Raw genomic sequence first — 12065 nt, 5'->3', positions numbered from 1 at the left:
TCCGGGACCGACGTGCCAATGCTGATTTCAGTCTGTTGTCTGAAAGTTCAGCTAGAAGTTGGGTTTTATGAATTTCTAAAGGTTTGGAACTCACACAGACATTGTTGGTGCAATGGTCAAGGGGGAGTTGACCTTTTGGGGGAGTTTGTACTCCTTAAGACTTTTGAGGATTAGTGATATGGGATTATCACTAAATTGATTGTTGAGTTTAGTATAAAGGGGGAAATTAAGAGTTTCAATGAAAGGTATGGGACTTTCATTAGGAAGAAATTCTTGACCTTGATACTCTCCTTTTTCTTTTTGATGTGTGTCAAAAAGGGGAGAGTGTTCATTGGAGAATTATTGGAGAACCCAAGTTAGGTTATCGGGTTAACCTAAGCTAGGGAAAGAATGTCAAGGAATGTTCAAGGAAGAACATTGGAATTCTTTTTGATGTATGTCAAAAAGGGGGAGAATTATTGGAGAACCCAAGTTAGGTTATCGGGTTAACCTAAGGGGAGAATGTCCAGAGAATGTTCAAGGAAGAACATTGGAATTCTTTTTGATGTATGTCAAAAAGGGGGAGAATTATTGGAGAACCCAAGTTAGGTTATCGGGTTAACCTAAGGGGAGAATGTCCAGAGAATGTTCAAGGAAAGAACATTGGACATTGAAAGATGATTGAAAACCTAAGTTAGGTTATCGGGTTAACCTAACTTGATTATGGTTTTGTCAAACATCAAAAAGGGGGAGATTGTTGGTGCAACCTTAGGTCAAGGTTGACCTGGTTGACCCGACTCGAGTTGACGTGACTCGAGTTGTATTTTGATGTTTGACTTGGGAAGATTGTCGGTGCAACCTTAGGTCAAGGTTGACCTAGTTGAGTTGCATGTTGATGATTGACACTCGTGAGAGAGTTCTATTCTTGATATGGGACAAGAATAGATGTTTGGGAGATTATTGGTGCAACCGTAGGTCAAGGTTGACCTGGTTGACCGGATTCGGGAAAAGTCCAAGTATGGAGACTTGGCACGGAAAAGTCCAAGCAGGGAGCTTGGCACTGGAAAAGTCCAAGTATGGAGACTTGGCACGGAAAAGTCCAAGCAGGGAGCTTGGCACGCGAAAAGTCCAAGTATGGAGACTTGGCACGGGGAAAGTCCAAACAGGGAGTTTGGCACGGGGAAAAATCCTAGTGAGTGAAGCTAGGTGAAGGTGAAAGTCCTGGTGAGTGAAGCCAGGCATTCGGGAAAATCCTGGTGAGTGAAGCCAGGTGAAAATCCTAGTGAGTGAAGCTAGGTGAATGGGAAAGTCCTAACTGGGATGTTAGGCAGATTGGAAAGTCCTGGTGAGTGAAGCCAGGCAGTGGGAAAGTCCTAACTGGGATGTTAGGCAGTGTGGAAAATCCTGGTGAGTGAAGCCAGGTGAAAATCCTAGTGAGTGAAGCTAGGTGAATGGGAAAGTCCTAACTGGGATGTTAGGCAGTGTGGAAAGTCCTGGTGAGTGAAGCCAGGCAGTGGGAAAGTCCTGGTGAGTGAAGCCAGGCAGTGAGAAAGTCCTAACTGGGATGTTAGGCAGTGTGGAAATCCTGGTGAGTGAAGCCAGGTGAAAGTCCTGGTGAGTGAAGCCAGGCAAGGGAAAATCCAGATGGATCAGGGATGATCGGACATCTGGTGTTGAGGAAAGTCCAAGTAGGTCAAAGGGATTGACCGGACACTTGGCGGGGAATTCTAGCAGGTCAAGGGGTGACCAGATGCTAGGGATGAAGTACCAATTAAGGTTTTTTCTTTTAACTTGGGATTTTGTTTTCTGATTAACTCATTTGAATTTTATTGTTTGTGTTAATCGATTACGAGGAGAGGCTCCTACGGCTGGAAAAGGGCACTGAAAATAGGGAAGAGGGACGAGAAGAGATCGATTGATTTATCTAAGTGGGTCCGGAGACGAAATAGAGGAGAGATGAGAAATTGCGAGGAGACCGCTCGGGATCGATGCTGGACCTGTTATTACTCGAAGAGGACAACAACTAATCTGTTGGCCGCTGCAAGAGCAAAGGAAGCTGATCGTCCGGAAATAGGAGAAGGAAAGTGAGTTCGGGACAAACCGGCTAGAATTAAAGGTGTGTTGCAAATTCGCTTTCTTCGCGGTATAAAAGGAGGGCTGCTGCTGCGAGCCTAAACTCTTCTTCCTCCTTCCTGTTGCTAAGTGCTGCTGTGCTTGAGTTTTGTTGAGCTCGTCCAAAGCTTCGCGTGAGCTTCCCCGACTGGAACAGCTGCTGCTGTTAGAGTTTTTGAAGCTGCTGCTTCATCCGGACTCCAGTCGACGAGAAAGCAAGATTGGTAGAGTGCTTGTGTATTCTTATTGTATTTCTTGCTTACTCTTTGTTCTTGTACTCTTTGTTTGCTGTTGCAAACGTTTGTGGCGAGGTTTCTCCACCCACAAGGAGTATATTGTATTAGCCGGTTCTCCGGGGACTCATCCACCGACGGATTGACTGGACTCGTCCACCTTACGGACACGCCGAGGAGTAGGAGCCCTAATCTCCGAACCTCGTTACATCCTTGCGTTTGAGGTTTGCTTTCTTATCCTTAGTTTCTTCTTTGTATTTCCGCTGCAACTAACCTAATCGTAGGAAGAAACGCGAAAGTTTGGGGTCGGCTATTCACACCCCCCTCTCTAGCCATACGAAAGATCCTAACAGTCTTACCTTACACAGATCTTCCGACCTGCAATGACTTAATCTTTCCAAGAATCTCATCTCCGACCTTCTTGGACTTCTTCTTGTCCAGAATCTAATTCTTGATCTTCTTGGACTTCTTTTATTCTTCAAATTTATAATTCAAGTTAGATCTAACATATTAACGTAAACTTAAGTAATTGTCCATCATTGAAAATTTTCATATATATGGAATGATTGCATTAATAATTTTGAATAAATAAAAGTACAATTAAATTTGTAAAAAAAACAATTGAGTTCTACGAACTAAAAATAATTTAAATTAAATTATGTCAAACAGAACCTTTAACATATGCATTTATTAAAAACATTTTTCTATATATTAGATTTACAAGAATGTTACCAATTTATCCTGCGGTGCTCACCTTGTGAGCACCATATTTTTATTTTTATGTTTTTTTAGTAAACATAAAAATTACAATATTTTTTATATATATAATTTAAAATTTAGGATATAGTCTTTAAATCTACGGTTTGGATCATAATATTAAAGTTACAGAAATAAAAAAAAAATTACATATGGCCCCATCTTAGTATCAATATTCACTACATTTATTTATCCAAATGGTCAACATTAACCATTAAAATGCTTTGACAAAAACAAAAATCTTATTGTTTTAAATAATCTAGATCTATAAATTTTAGGTGGCGTTTAATTGAATGATCAGAATGATTATGAATATAAATTTAATAGTAAGATGGAATAAAAATGAGAATAGAAATAAAACTCACCTAGTTATATAAGTTGATTGATTCCTATAAATTTAGAAATCATTCTCAAATTGTCATTCTCAAACCCACAATCAAACACTATCTTTTTCTATTATTTCACTCTCTCATTCTCAAACTCATTAACCAAACACCCCCTTAATTAATTCTGAAGATAAACCACCTTCTCTCTAATTCACTTATGGGATAAATTGGAAGAATTACTTTTGTATAATTAGATATTAATGATCCGGTGCTAATGATGGGGCCCGCCTTATAGAAGGTCATCGTCATGTGGAGGGTCATAGTCAAAGTGGTCAACGTCCTGGGCACTCGTCCGATCAGGACGAATCACCTTCCCGGTCGGTATGAAGAGTAGCCGATCCGACACTTCGACAACTCAGGCAAATACCGAGCTTCCGACGCTCAAAAGGCTCAAGTATATAAGGATGAAGGTCGACCGGTCGTCCCGCTCGGTTAAACGATGGACGCAACCCCAACCAAGCAGGCAGGGCTCCCCTCGCTCGATAGGACGGAGCCGGACAGCAGACCATTGGCCGAGCGAACGATCATCCCGGCCATGGTATCACCTGGACGATAGACTGGCCGAGCGGCTCTCCCGCTCGACCCAATAACAAACAAAAGGAGCAGTTGGGAATATCTTCCTAGGGAACAGTGTCGCCGGCAGGCGGCATGGTCAGACAGAGAATCGTACGGTAGAAGCTTTCACTGTCACGTTAGGGATATACTCGGGTTGTTAAGATATGACGTCAGACATACTTTTCTGACACATCCTTTCCAGGTATGCTCCGAGAAACGTGCACTACTTGGAAAGCGTGCACGTGCCTCTCGGGAGCCATATATAAGGACCCCCAGACTTCGACGAAGGTATGCTCTCTCCTACTGTAGCTACAGTTACGCTACTCTCGTTTCTCTTCTCTTCATTCACTTGTTGTCGGTGACTGACTTGAGTGTCGGAGGGTCATCGTCGGGGAACCCCTCCCCGGCTCGACACTAACAACTTGTGATTGCAGGCTTAGCTCGTCGGAGGTCCATGTCATCTTCGGTCTACATCCAGTCAACGTGAGCGTCATCCCCCCAACGTCCTTCGACTCAACTCTCGAACATGATCAAATTTGGCACCGTCTGTGGGAATGCACCTGCATTCGAGTCGAGAAGATGAAAGAAGCTGGGCGACTTCACACCATGATGCTCACTCAAGAGGAGCTCGACACGCTCATACAAGTACGAGCAGCAAAAATAGTCGAGCAGCAGTAGCAAAGAGCATTGGTCGATCAGCTGGCACAACAGGCGACGTTAGCCTCGGGAGGCCGAGCGGCGTAGGAAAATCGGCCGGAACAGCTGTCCATTTGGGGACAGAATAAAGGGCTGATCGACACGCAAGGGGAGGTGCCGCCCGCCCCGATACCATTCCACTGGGCTTTGTTCCAGACGCCCTCCGAGATTGCTTCAAGCAAACCAAGAGCGAGGTTCTTTGTCAGATAAAGCGGCCATTCAGGACACGAGGAAAGGCAAAGCGCCGAAAGCTGATTTATCTCCCGAGCGGATCAACCGCCAACTCTCTGAGGCGATACTGTAAGATCCGCTGCCGAGGCATTACGCTCCTCTGGCGATTGGAGAATATAACAGATCAACCAACCCAAACGACCATCTTGGTAAGTTCGACAATGTCGCTACTCTTCATCAAGACACAGATGGAGTTAAATATCGAGTCTTCCTCACTACATTATTCGGCTTGGCACAACACTGGTTTCGAAAGTTGTCGGACAGGTCGATCCAAAGTTTTAAGGACTTCTGAGCAGCTTTCCTCCACCACTTCGCGAGCAGCAAGCGCTATCAGAAGACAAGCGTCAGTCTATTCTCCATGAAGCAAGGGCCAAGAGAGACTCTCCGAGCCTACATCAAGCAATTCAACCAGGTAGCGATGGATATTTGCTCGATCTCGTCCGATACCATGATGAACGCGTTCACGCAAGGGCTCGTGGACGGGGACTTCTTCCGATCGCTCGTCAGGAAGTCGTCCCGAGACTACGACCATATGTTGAAGAAGGCCAATGAATACATAAATGTGGAGGAAGCCTAGGCGGCCAGAAGGAAGGAAGCGCCATCAAAACCATCGGCGTTGGCCGAGCGAAGGTTGTCGGCCGAGCGAAGGTCGTCGACCAGCCACCAGCCGCCAAGAGAGCCCCAAGCCGAAGGAGCGCGACCACATCAGGAAGCAAGGCCACACGCCGCCCAACACGTGGCCTCCGAGCGGTCAAAGCCAAAGGGAAAGGTATGGACTCCTATGTTCTATGTTTTCCATTAGTCGACAACCCACAACACCCGCGATTGTCGCAGATTTCCCTTGATCGCTCAAACAACCCCTAGAAGTTATCACCGCCGATCGCCTTCCCTCAATCGGTGACATAGGCGTCAGAGCACCGGACGGAGGGAGGAGACCACGCGATCACCCGAGCGGCAGCACCATCATCAGCCAAGGAGTGACAACCATCTCCGAGCCTCACATGAACGAGGCAGACCATCCGTTCGAGAGGAGGAGAACAGAAGCAATGCCGCCCGAGGGGAGATCAACATCATAGCTGGTGGACCGACCAGCGGAGACTCCAACTGAGCCCGAAAATCATATGCTCAGAGGTTGGAGATCCACACCGTAGGCTGCAATCAAGAGAGGATGAGCGGACCCGAGATCAGCTTCGGCCCCAGGGATCTCGAAAGAATTAAAGTGTCGCACGAAGATGCCCTCATTATCCGAGCGGTAATTGTCAACTATACTATTCACCGCATATTCATTGACACAGGGAGCTCATTCAACATCATTTTCAAGAAGGCGTTCAATCAGCTCTAGATCAACCGTGCCGAGTTGCTACCGATGATGACCCTCTGTACGGGTTCACCGGCAATGAGGTTCAGCTAATCGACCAAATAAGGTTGGCCACATCACTTGGAGAGGAGCCACTCCAGAGGGCGCGGACTACCAACTTCATCATAGTGGACACTCCCTCCACCTACAACGTCATTCCGGGTCGACCGACCCTCAATGAATTTTGAGCAGTAGTGTCAACCTATTGTCAAAAGATCAAGTTCCCAATCGAAGATCAGGTCAGGGAAGTCAAAGGGAATCAGCTGGCTGCTTGACGCTGCTACGTGGAGATGGTCAAGACAGAAGCCAAGTCTGCTCGGAAGACGCCCCGGCTAGAGGTACACGCCATAACCAAAAAACCTCCTAGTCTGGTTTATGAGAAAAAGGAAGAAGTGCAGATACATCCTGGCCTAGCAGAGGCGACGACCTTCATAGCGTCTGACCTGGGGGCCGAGCAAAAAGCCAAACTGATCAACTGCCTCCAGTAGAATCATGACGTTTTTTTATGGTCAACGTACGAGCTGCCTTGCATCTCTCTGAGCGTCGTGTAACATGAACTCCACATTCGACCAGTCACCAGATGCTAGGTCAATAAAGCAGAAAAAAGAGACTTCAGTACTGAGCAGAACTTGATCATCCGGGCGGAAGTCGAGAAGCTCCTGGAGGCCGGCCACATACGGGAGGTTCAGTTCCCGAGCTGACTCGCGAACATGGTGCTCATCTCCAAGCCAGGCAACAGATGACGGCTCTGCATTGACTTTCGGGACTTAAACAAAGCGTGCCCGAAAGACTTCTATCCCTTGCCCCGGATCGATCAGATGGTAGACTCCACTGCCGAGTGCGAGCTGATATGCATGCTGGACGCGTATCAGGAGTACCACAAAGTGTTGCTCGCCAAGGAGGATCAGGAGAAGATTAGCTTTATTATGGCTGATGGAGCCTACTGTTACAACATGACGTCGTTCGAACTGAAGAACGCCGGAGCCACCTACTAGAGGCTGATGAACAAGGTTTTCCGGCGGCAGATCGACCGCAATATGGAGGTATACGTCAATGACATACTGATCAAATCCCTCAAAGTGGCTGACTTCTGTGCAGATATCACGGAGACCTGTCAGACACTTAGGACGTACGGAATCAAGCTAAATCCGAACAAGTGTCTGTTCGGCGCAAGGAGCGGACGTTTCTTGGGTTACATAGTCACCGAGCGAGGTATTGAGGCGAACCCCAACAAAGTAAAGGCATTGTAAGACATCCGCCTCTAAGAAATTTAAAGGAAGCTCAGTGTCTCACCGGTCAGATAATAGCATTTTCTCGATTCATATCCAAGTCATTCGACCGGAGCCGTCCGATCTAGAGCACATAATCCAAAGTACAGATCCGGTCATTGAATTTGAACCGTCGAACGTCACATCGCCTCTGTCGTTTCAGTCGTGCGGTGACGGCGGCGACGCCACGTGGCGTCCGCTTACAAGAAGGTCTTAATGGAGGGATTTACACGAATTCCGAGGAGATTTGGGCGATGTCAGCATTGACCGCTCGAGTCGCGCCCATCTGAAGATGCCGAAGGAGAAATTTCCCAAGTGTAAATTCTCAGGGTGCCGAACGGTCTTGGAGATCAGCCCTACGTGGGCCGATCGGGACGCAACCAGCCCTTGGCCGATCGGCCAAACGGCCACTAGACTACTTATCCAGTCAGCTGGACTTACAATCTCCGTTGACTAGACTTGAGAGGAGACACGTGATCCGGTGGTAAGGATGAAGCCCGCCTTATAGAAGGTCATCGCCACGTGGAGGGTCATAGTCAAAGTGGTCAACATCCTGGGCACTCGTCCGATCGGAGCTAACCACCTTCCCGATCGGCATGAAAAGTAGTCGATCCGACACTTCGACAGCTCGGCCAAATACCGAGCTTTCGACACTCAAAAGACTCAAGTATATAAGGATGAAGGCCGACCGATCATCCCGCTCGATTAAACAGTGGGCGCAGCCCTGACCAAGCAAGCAGGGCTCCCTCGCTCGATAGGACGGAGCTGGACAGCAGACCATTGGCCGAGCGGACGATCAGCCCGGCCATGATATCACCCGGATGATAGACTGGCCGAGCGGCTCTCCCGCTCGGTCCAATAACGGACAAAATAAGCAGTTGGGAATATCTTCCAGGGACCAGTGTCGCCGACAGGCGGCATGGTCAGACAGAGAATCGTACGGTGGAAGCTTCCACTGTCACGTCAGGGATATGCTCGGGTTGTTAAGATATGGCAACAGATACGCTTTTCTGACACATTCTTTCCAGGTATGCTCCAAGAAGCGTGCATATCTTGGAAAGCGTGTACACGCCTCTCGGAAGCCGTATATAAGGACCTCCATACTTCAACGAAAGTATGTTCTCTCCTACTGTAACTACAGTTACGCTGCTGCTCTTTTCTCTTCTCTTCATTCACTTGCCGCCGATGACTGACTTGAGCGTCGGAGGATCATCGCCGAGGAACCCCTCCCCGGCTCGGTACTAACGACTTGTGGTTACAAACTTAGCTTATCAGAGGTCCACATCATCTTCAGTTTATATCCAATCAATGTGAACATCATCCTTCTAGTATTCTTCGACTTGACTCTTAGACAGGATGAATTAACTTTCTCAATATTCTTATATTTTATTTGTTTCTCTAAATGTTTCACCATTGGTGACAACCCCAACTAAATGTTTCACCATTACGTCATATGTGATTGGAGCAAATCAATTTCCCTCAGACCGTTATTGATATTAAAAACATGGGTGTCGATGATTTATGCATTGAGTGCATTTTGAGAAATTGATCACAGAATGAAAAATGTGGAGCACATTTTGGCCAATCAGCTACCAGGACGCACTTTCAAACTTCAAATCATTTACAATCAAATCCTCCTGTTTTCTGTCCCCTACGTCACACTCACACATGGGATATCGTCCAAAAGCAAAACAAGTGCCTCGCTCCTTGTTCACTTGCCCATGCCCACCCCTGCGCTGAGGTTCTTGTCATGTCGTTGGACCCCCACCCCTAAATCCTAGCCGTTGGCTAGCTGTAGCGATACCGCAAAGCCACTTCACAATTATCCACTCGAACATGCTTAGATTCGCATCTCGGGGTCGGTGGTTAAACCGGCCGGTTCCATTTTCATGTCAGTTCGGTCAAGTAGTTAATGGCTGGTCGTGGGCCCATCGGCCACCCATTTCACTGTTGGTCGGCAGAGCTAACGGGAAGGAGGGGCCCTGAAGGTGGCCACCGTGCCCCATTTAAATTGGATTAAATGGTGAATTTAAGTGGGCAAGTTTATTTAAAGGTAAAACAAAGGTACTGACATGAGTTGCCAATCCTACTTGATTTAATTTAGGAGCTTCCAAGGCCCACCGCTGCCAATTAACTCAGTTTTTTTTTTTAGAAAAAAAGAGAAAAATAGTAGGGATATGGACGTGTCTTAATTATCACGCATCCAAAGTACACGACAGCAACACCGATCGGCCTGCCTCGCACTAGCCTCGCCTCAGCCTCATCCTCAGCTTGAGCCTAAGTGAGTGTGGAGCCAAAACCGGTGGGTGACAGCCCCCAATCCACCCATCCCCTTGTCTTCTCTGCTTCCTCAATCCTCCTGCTTTCCCACCTCAGCCAGTCCGACCTGCTTAATAACTAAATCACGAGAAAGACACGCCACATTTTTCTTAATTAGATTCCAGAAAAAGACTCGTCCAATCCATCGTAGTGTTACAAGCCGGCGAGCGAGCGAGAGAAAAATGGTGAAAGGGACTCATTCTTGGGATCACAGCAAAGTGTTCGACGCAATGACAATGGCGGGGCCGGTCCCCCTTGATGTTGATCTCACTTCATCCCCCCACCCCACCCACTGTCGACGCTAGTGGAAGGAGAATAGTCAGTCGGTCTATCAGGATCTCATCAAAGGTTGAATTGAAGTGTTGGGCATGTTCGATCCACATCGGAGCTTTACAGCAAACGCCTGGCGACTCCATTGTGTCTCTGCTCGCCCACGTCATTTGCAGCGACTTCTTATCTATCTGCTACCTCCTCTCCTCTTCTGAATTTGGCCAACTAACTTTACCTTCTTCTTCTTCCTCTTCCTTAAAGCTTCCTTCACTTCTTTACCACACAAGCATAGCCACAAACACAAGGACGACAAAGCGGAACAAACAGGAAAAACTTGGTACAGAAACGGGAAAACGCTTGCTAGGGAAATTAACAAGCTACAAGGCTTCTCTTTTCTTGCTCTGTTCTTCGTCAACGCCGGCGAGGCCGGCCGAAGGTGGCAGAGAGTGACTAACCTTTTGAACCTATATAGGGGTGGCGCTACCTTAGTCGCTTAATTAATCCACATCGGAGCTCTCCGGGCTCGGCTCCTGGTTCAGATCAGGGTTCTTTGGCGGCCTCGGCGGGGGCGGGGGAGGCGGTGGCGGTACGAGTCCGGCCTGGAGGGCGTCCACCCTCGCGCCGACTTCGGTCGCCTTCTTCCGAATCGAAGCGGCCGAGAGAGATGCGCCGTCAGCGCCGGCTTCGCCGGCGCAATCGGCGAGGATCTCGTCGGGGAAGTTGAGGCGGGCGGAGCGGCCGCGGAGGTAGAAGACGGCGGTGTCGTAGGCACGGGCGGCGGCGACGGCGGTGGAGTACGAACCCAGCCAAATCCGCGACCGCTTGTTCGGCTCGCGGATCTCCGCCACCCACTTGCCCCACTTCCTCATCCTGACGCCCCTGTAAGGCCTATCTCTGCCGGCTCCTACGCTGCTCGCCGACGATCTCCGTACGGCCAGCGAAGGCGGAGGCTTCCTGGGCTCCTCGCCGGCTGACGTGGAGCAGCACCGCCCCTCCATCGCTTCCCCTCTTCTCTCCCTCCCTCTCTCCCTCCTGCCTCTCTTACTACTTATAGTTGAGACCTGAGAGTACTCAATAGCAGAGAAGACGTTCGGATGATTGGATCAGATGCAATGGAACAGCACAGCTACTCAGCTAGTGGAACGAAAGAACGGGGCTCTACTGGATCCAACGGTCCCGATTCGATCAATCCCACTACGCCGACTAATCCTGGCACGCAGTCAGTCGATGCTAATTAACAACGACGATGAGCCAACCTGTAGACAATTAGCAATAACCACCCGTTCACTTAATCCCAAATCAGATTACCGAGCCGATCGGTCCGACCGGTTGGTTCATTATTCGCCACGGATCGCATCCGTTGACATCGAGTTCGCCCAGGTCACCAAAATGTCAAAATCACCGCAGCAAGCGGACGACGGCGTGGGAACAAAGACGTCGATGGGATAAGCAGATAAGGCTCCGCCCAACAAATGCCAGGTCGCAGGTGTCGGCAGCCGCTGCGACCGCCTTATTAACGCCATACGGAGAAGGCATTTAATGAAAGTGAGGAATAACGCCATAACGGGCCGGGTCACTCCGATCCCCGTCGCTCTCACCGACACGCACCGCAGCGGCCTGCGACACGTGACGCAGACGCCGACGCCGACGCCGACGCCGACGTCGAAGTTTCCGCCTCGCCTACGGAACCCGGCCGTCGCGGGGTCGCTTCACGCGTCAGCCGAATTGGACGCGTCCGCCGCATAAGTTTCGACGATCCGGCGGCGACGCAGAGCAGCGAGGCGTGGCCGGTGGAGCTGGTTCACGGGAGGTTCATTCAATTCCACGTATGAACCACTCCGCCGCCGACACATCGTTATCGTTTTTTTTATTTTTGTCTCCGACCTGTTAGATCGCATTCATG

General features: G+C 48.8%; 1 protein-coding gene across 1 annotated transcript; it reads right to left on the bottom strand.

Annotated features, from left to right (window-relative positions):
- Positions 1-10467: 10467 nt before the first annotated feature.
- On the bottom strand, positions 10468-11209 carry LOC121969174 (ethylene-responsive transcription factor RAP2-1-like). Its single transcript, XM_042519127.1, has one exon. It carries the CDS (start codon positions 11158-11160, stop codon positions 10660-10662), a length of 501 nt encoding a protein of 166 aa, XP_042375061.1. The 5' UTR covers positions 11161-11209; the 3' UTR covers positions 10468-10659.
- Between the last annotated feature and the right edge of the window lie 856 nt (positions 11210-12065).

The sequence above is a fragment of the Zingiber officinale genome, chromosome 4A (genome assembly GCF_018446385.1).
Source record: "Zingiber officinale cultivar Zhangliang chromosome 4A, Zo_v1.1, whole genome shotgun sequence".
Lineage (NCBI taxonomy): Eukaryota > Viridiplantae > Streptophyta > Magnoliopsida > Zingiberales > Zingiberaceae > Zingiber > Zingiber officinale.
The sequence above is the reverse complement of the archived record's forward strand: the minus strand, read 5'-3'. Positions and strand labels throughout refer to the sequence as shown.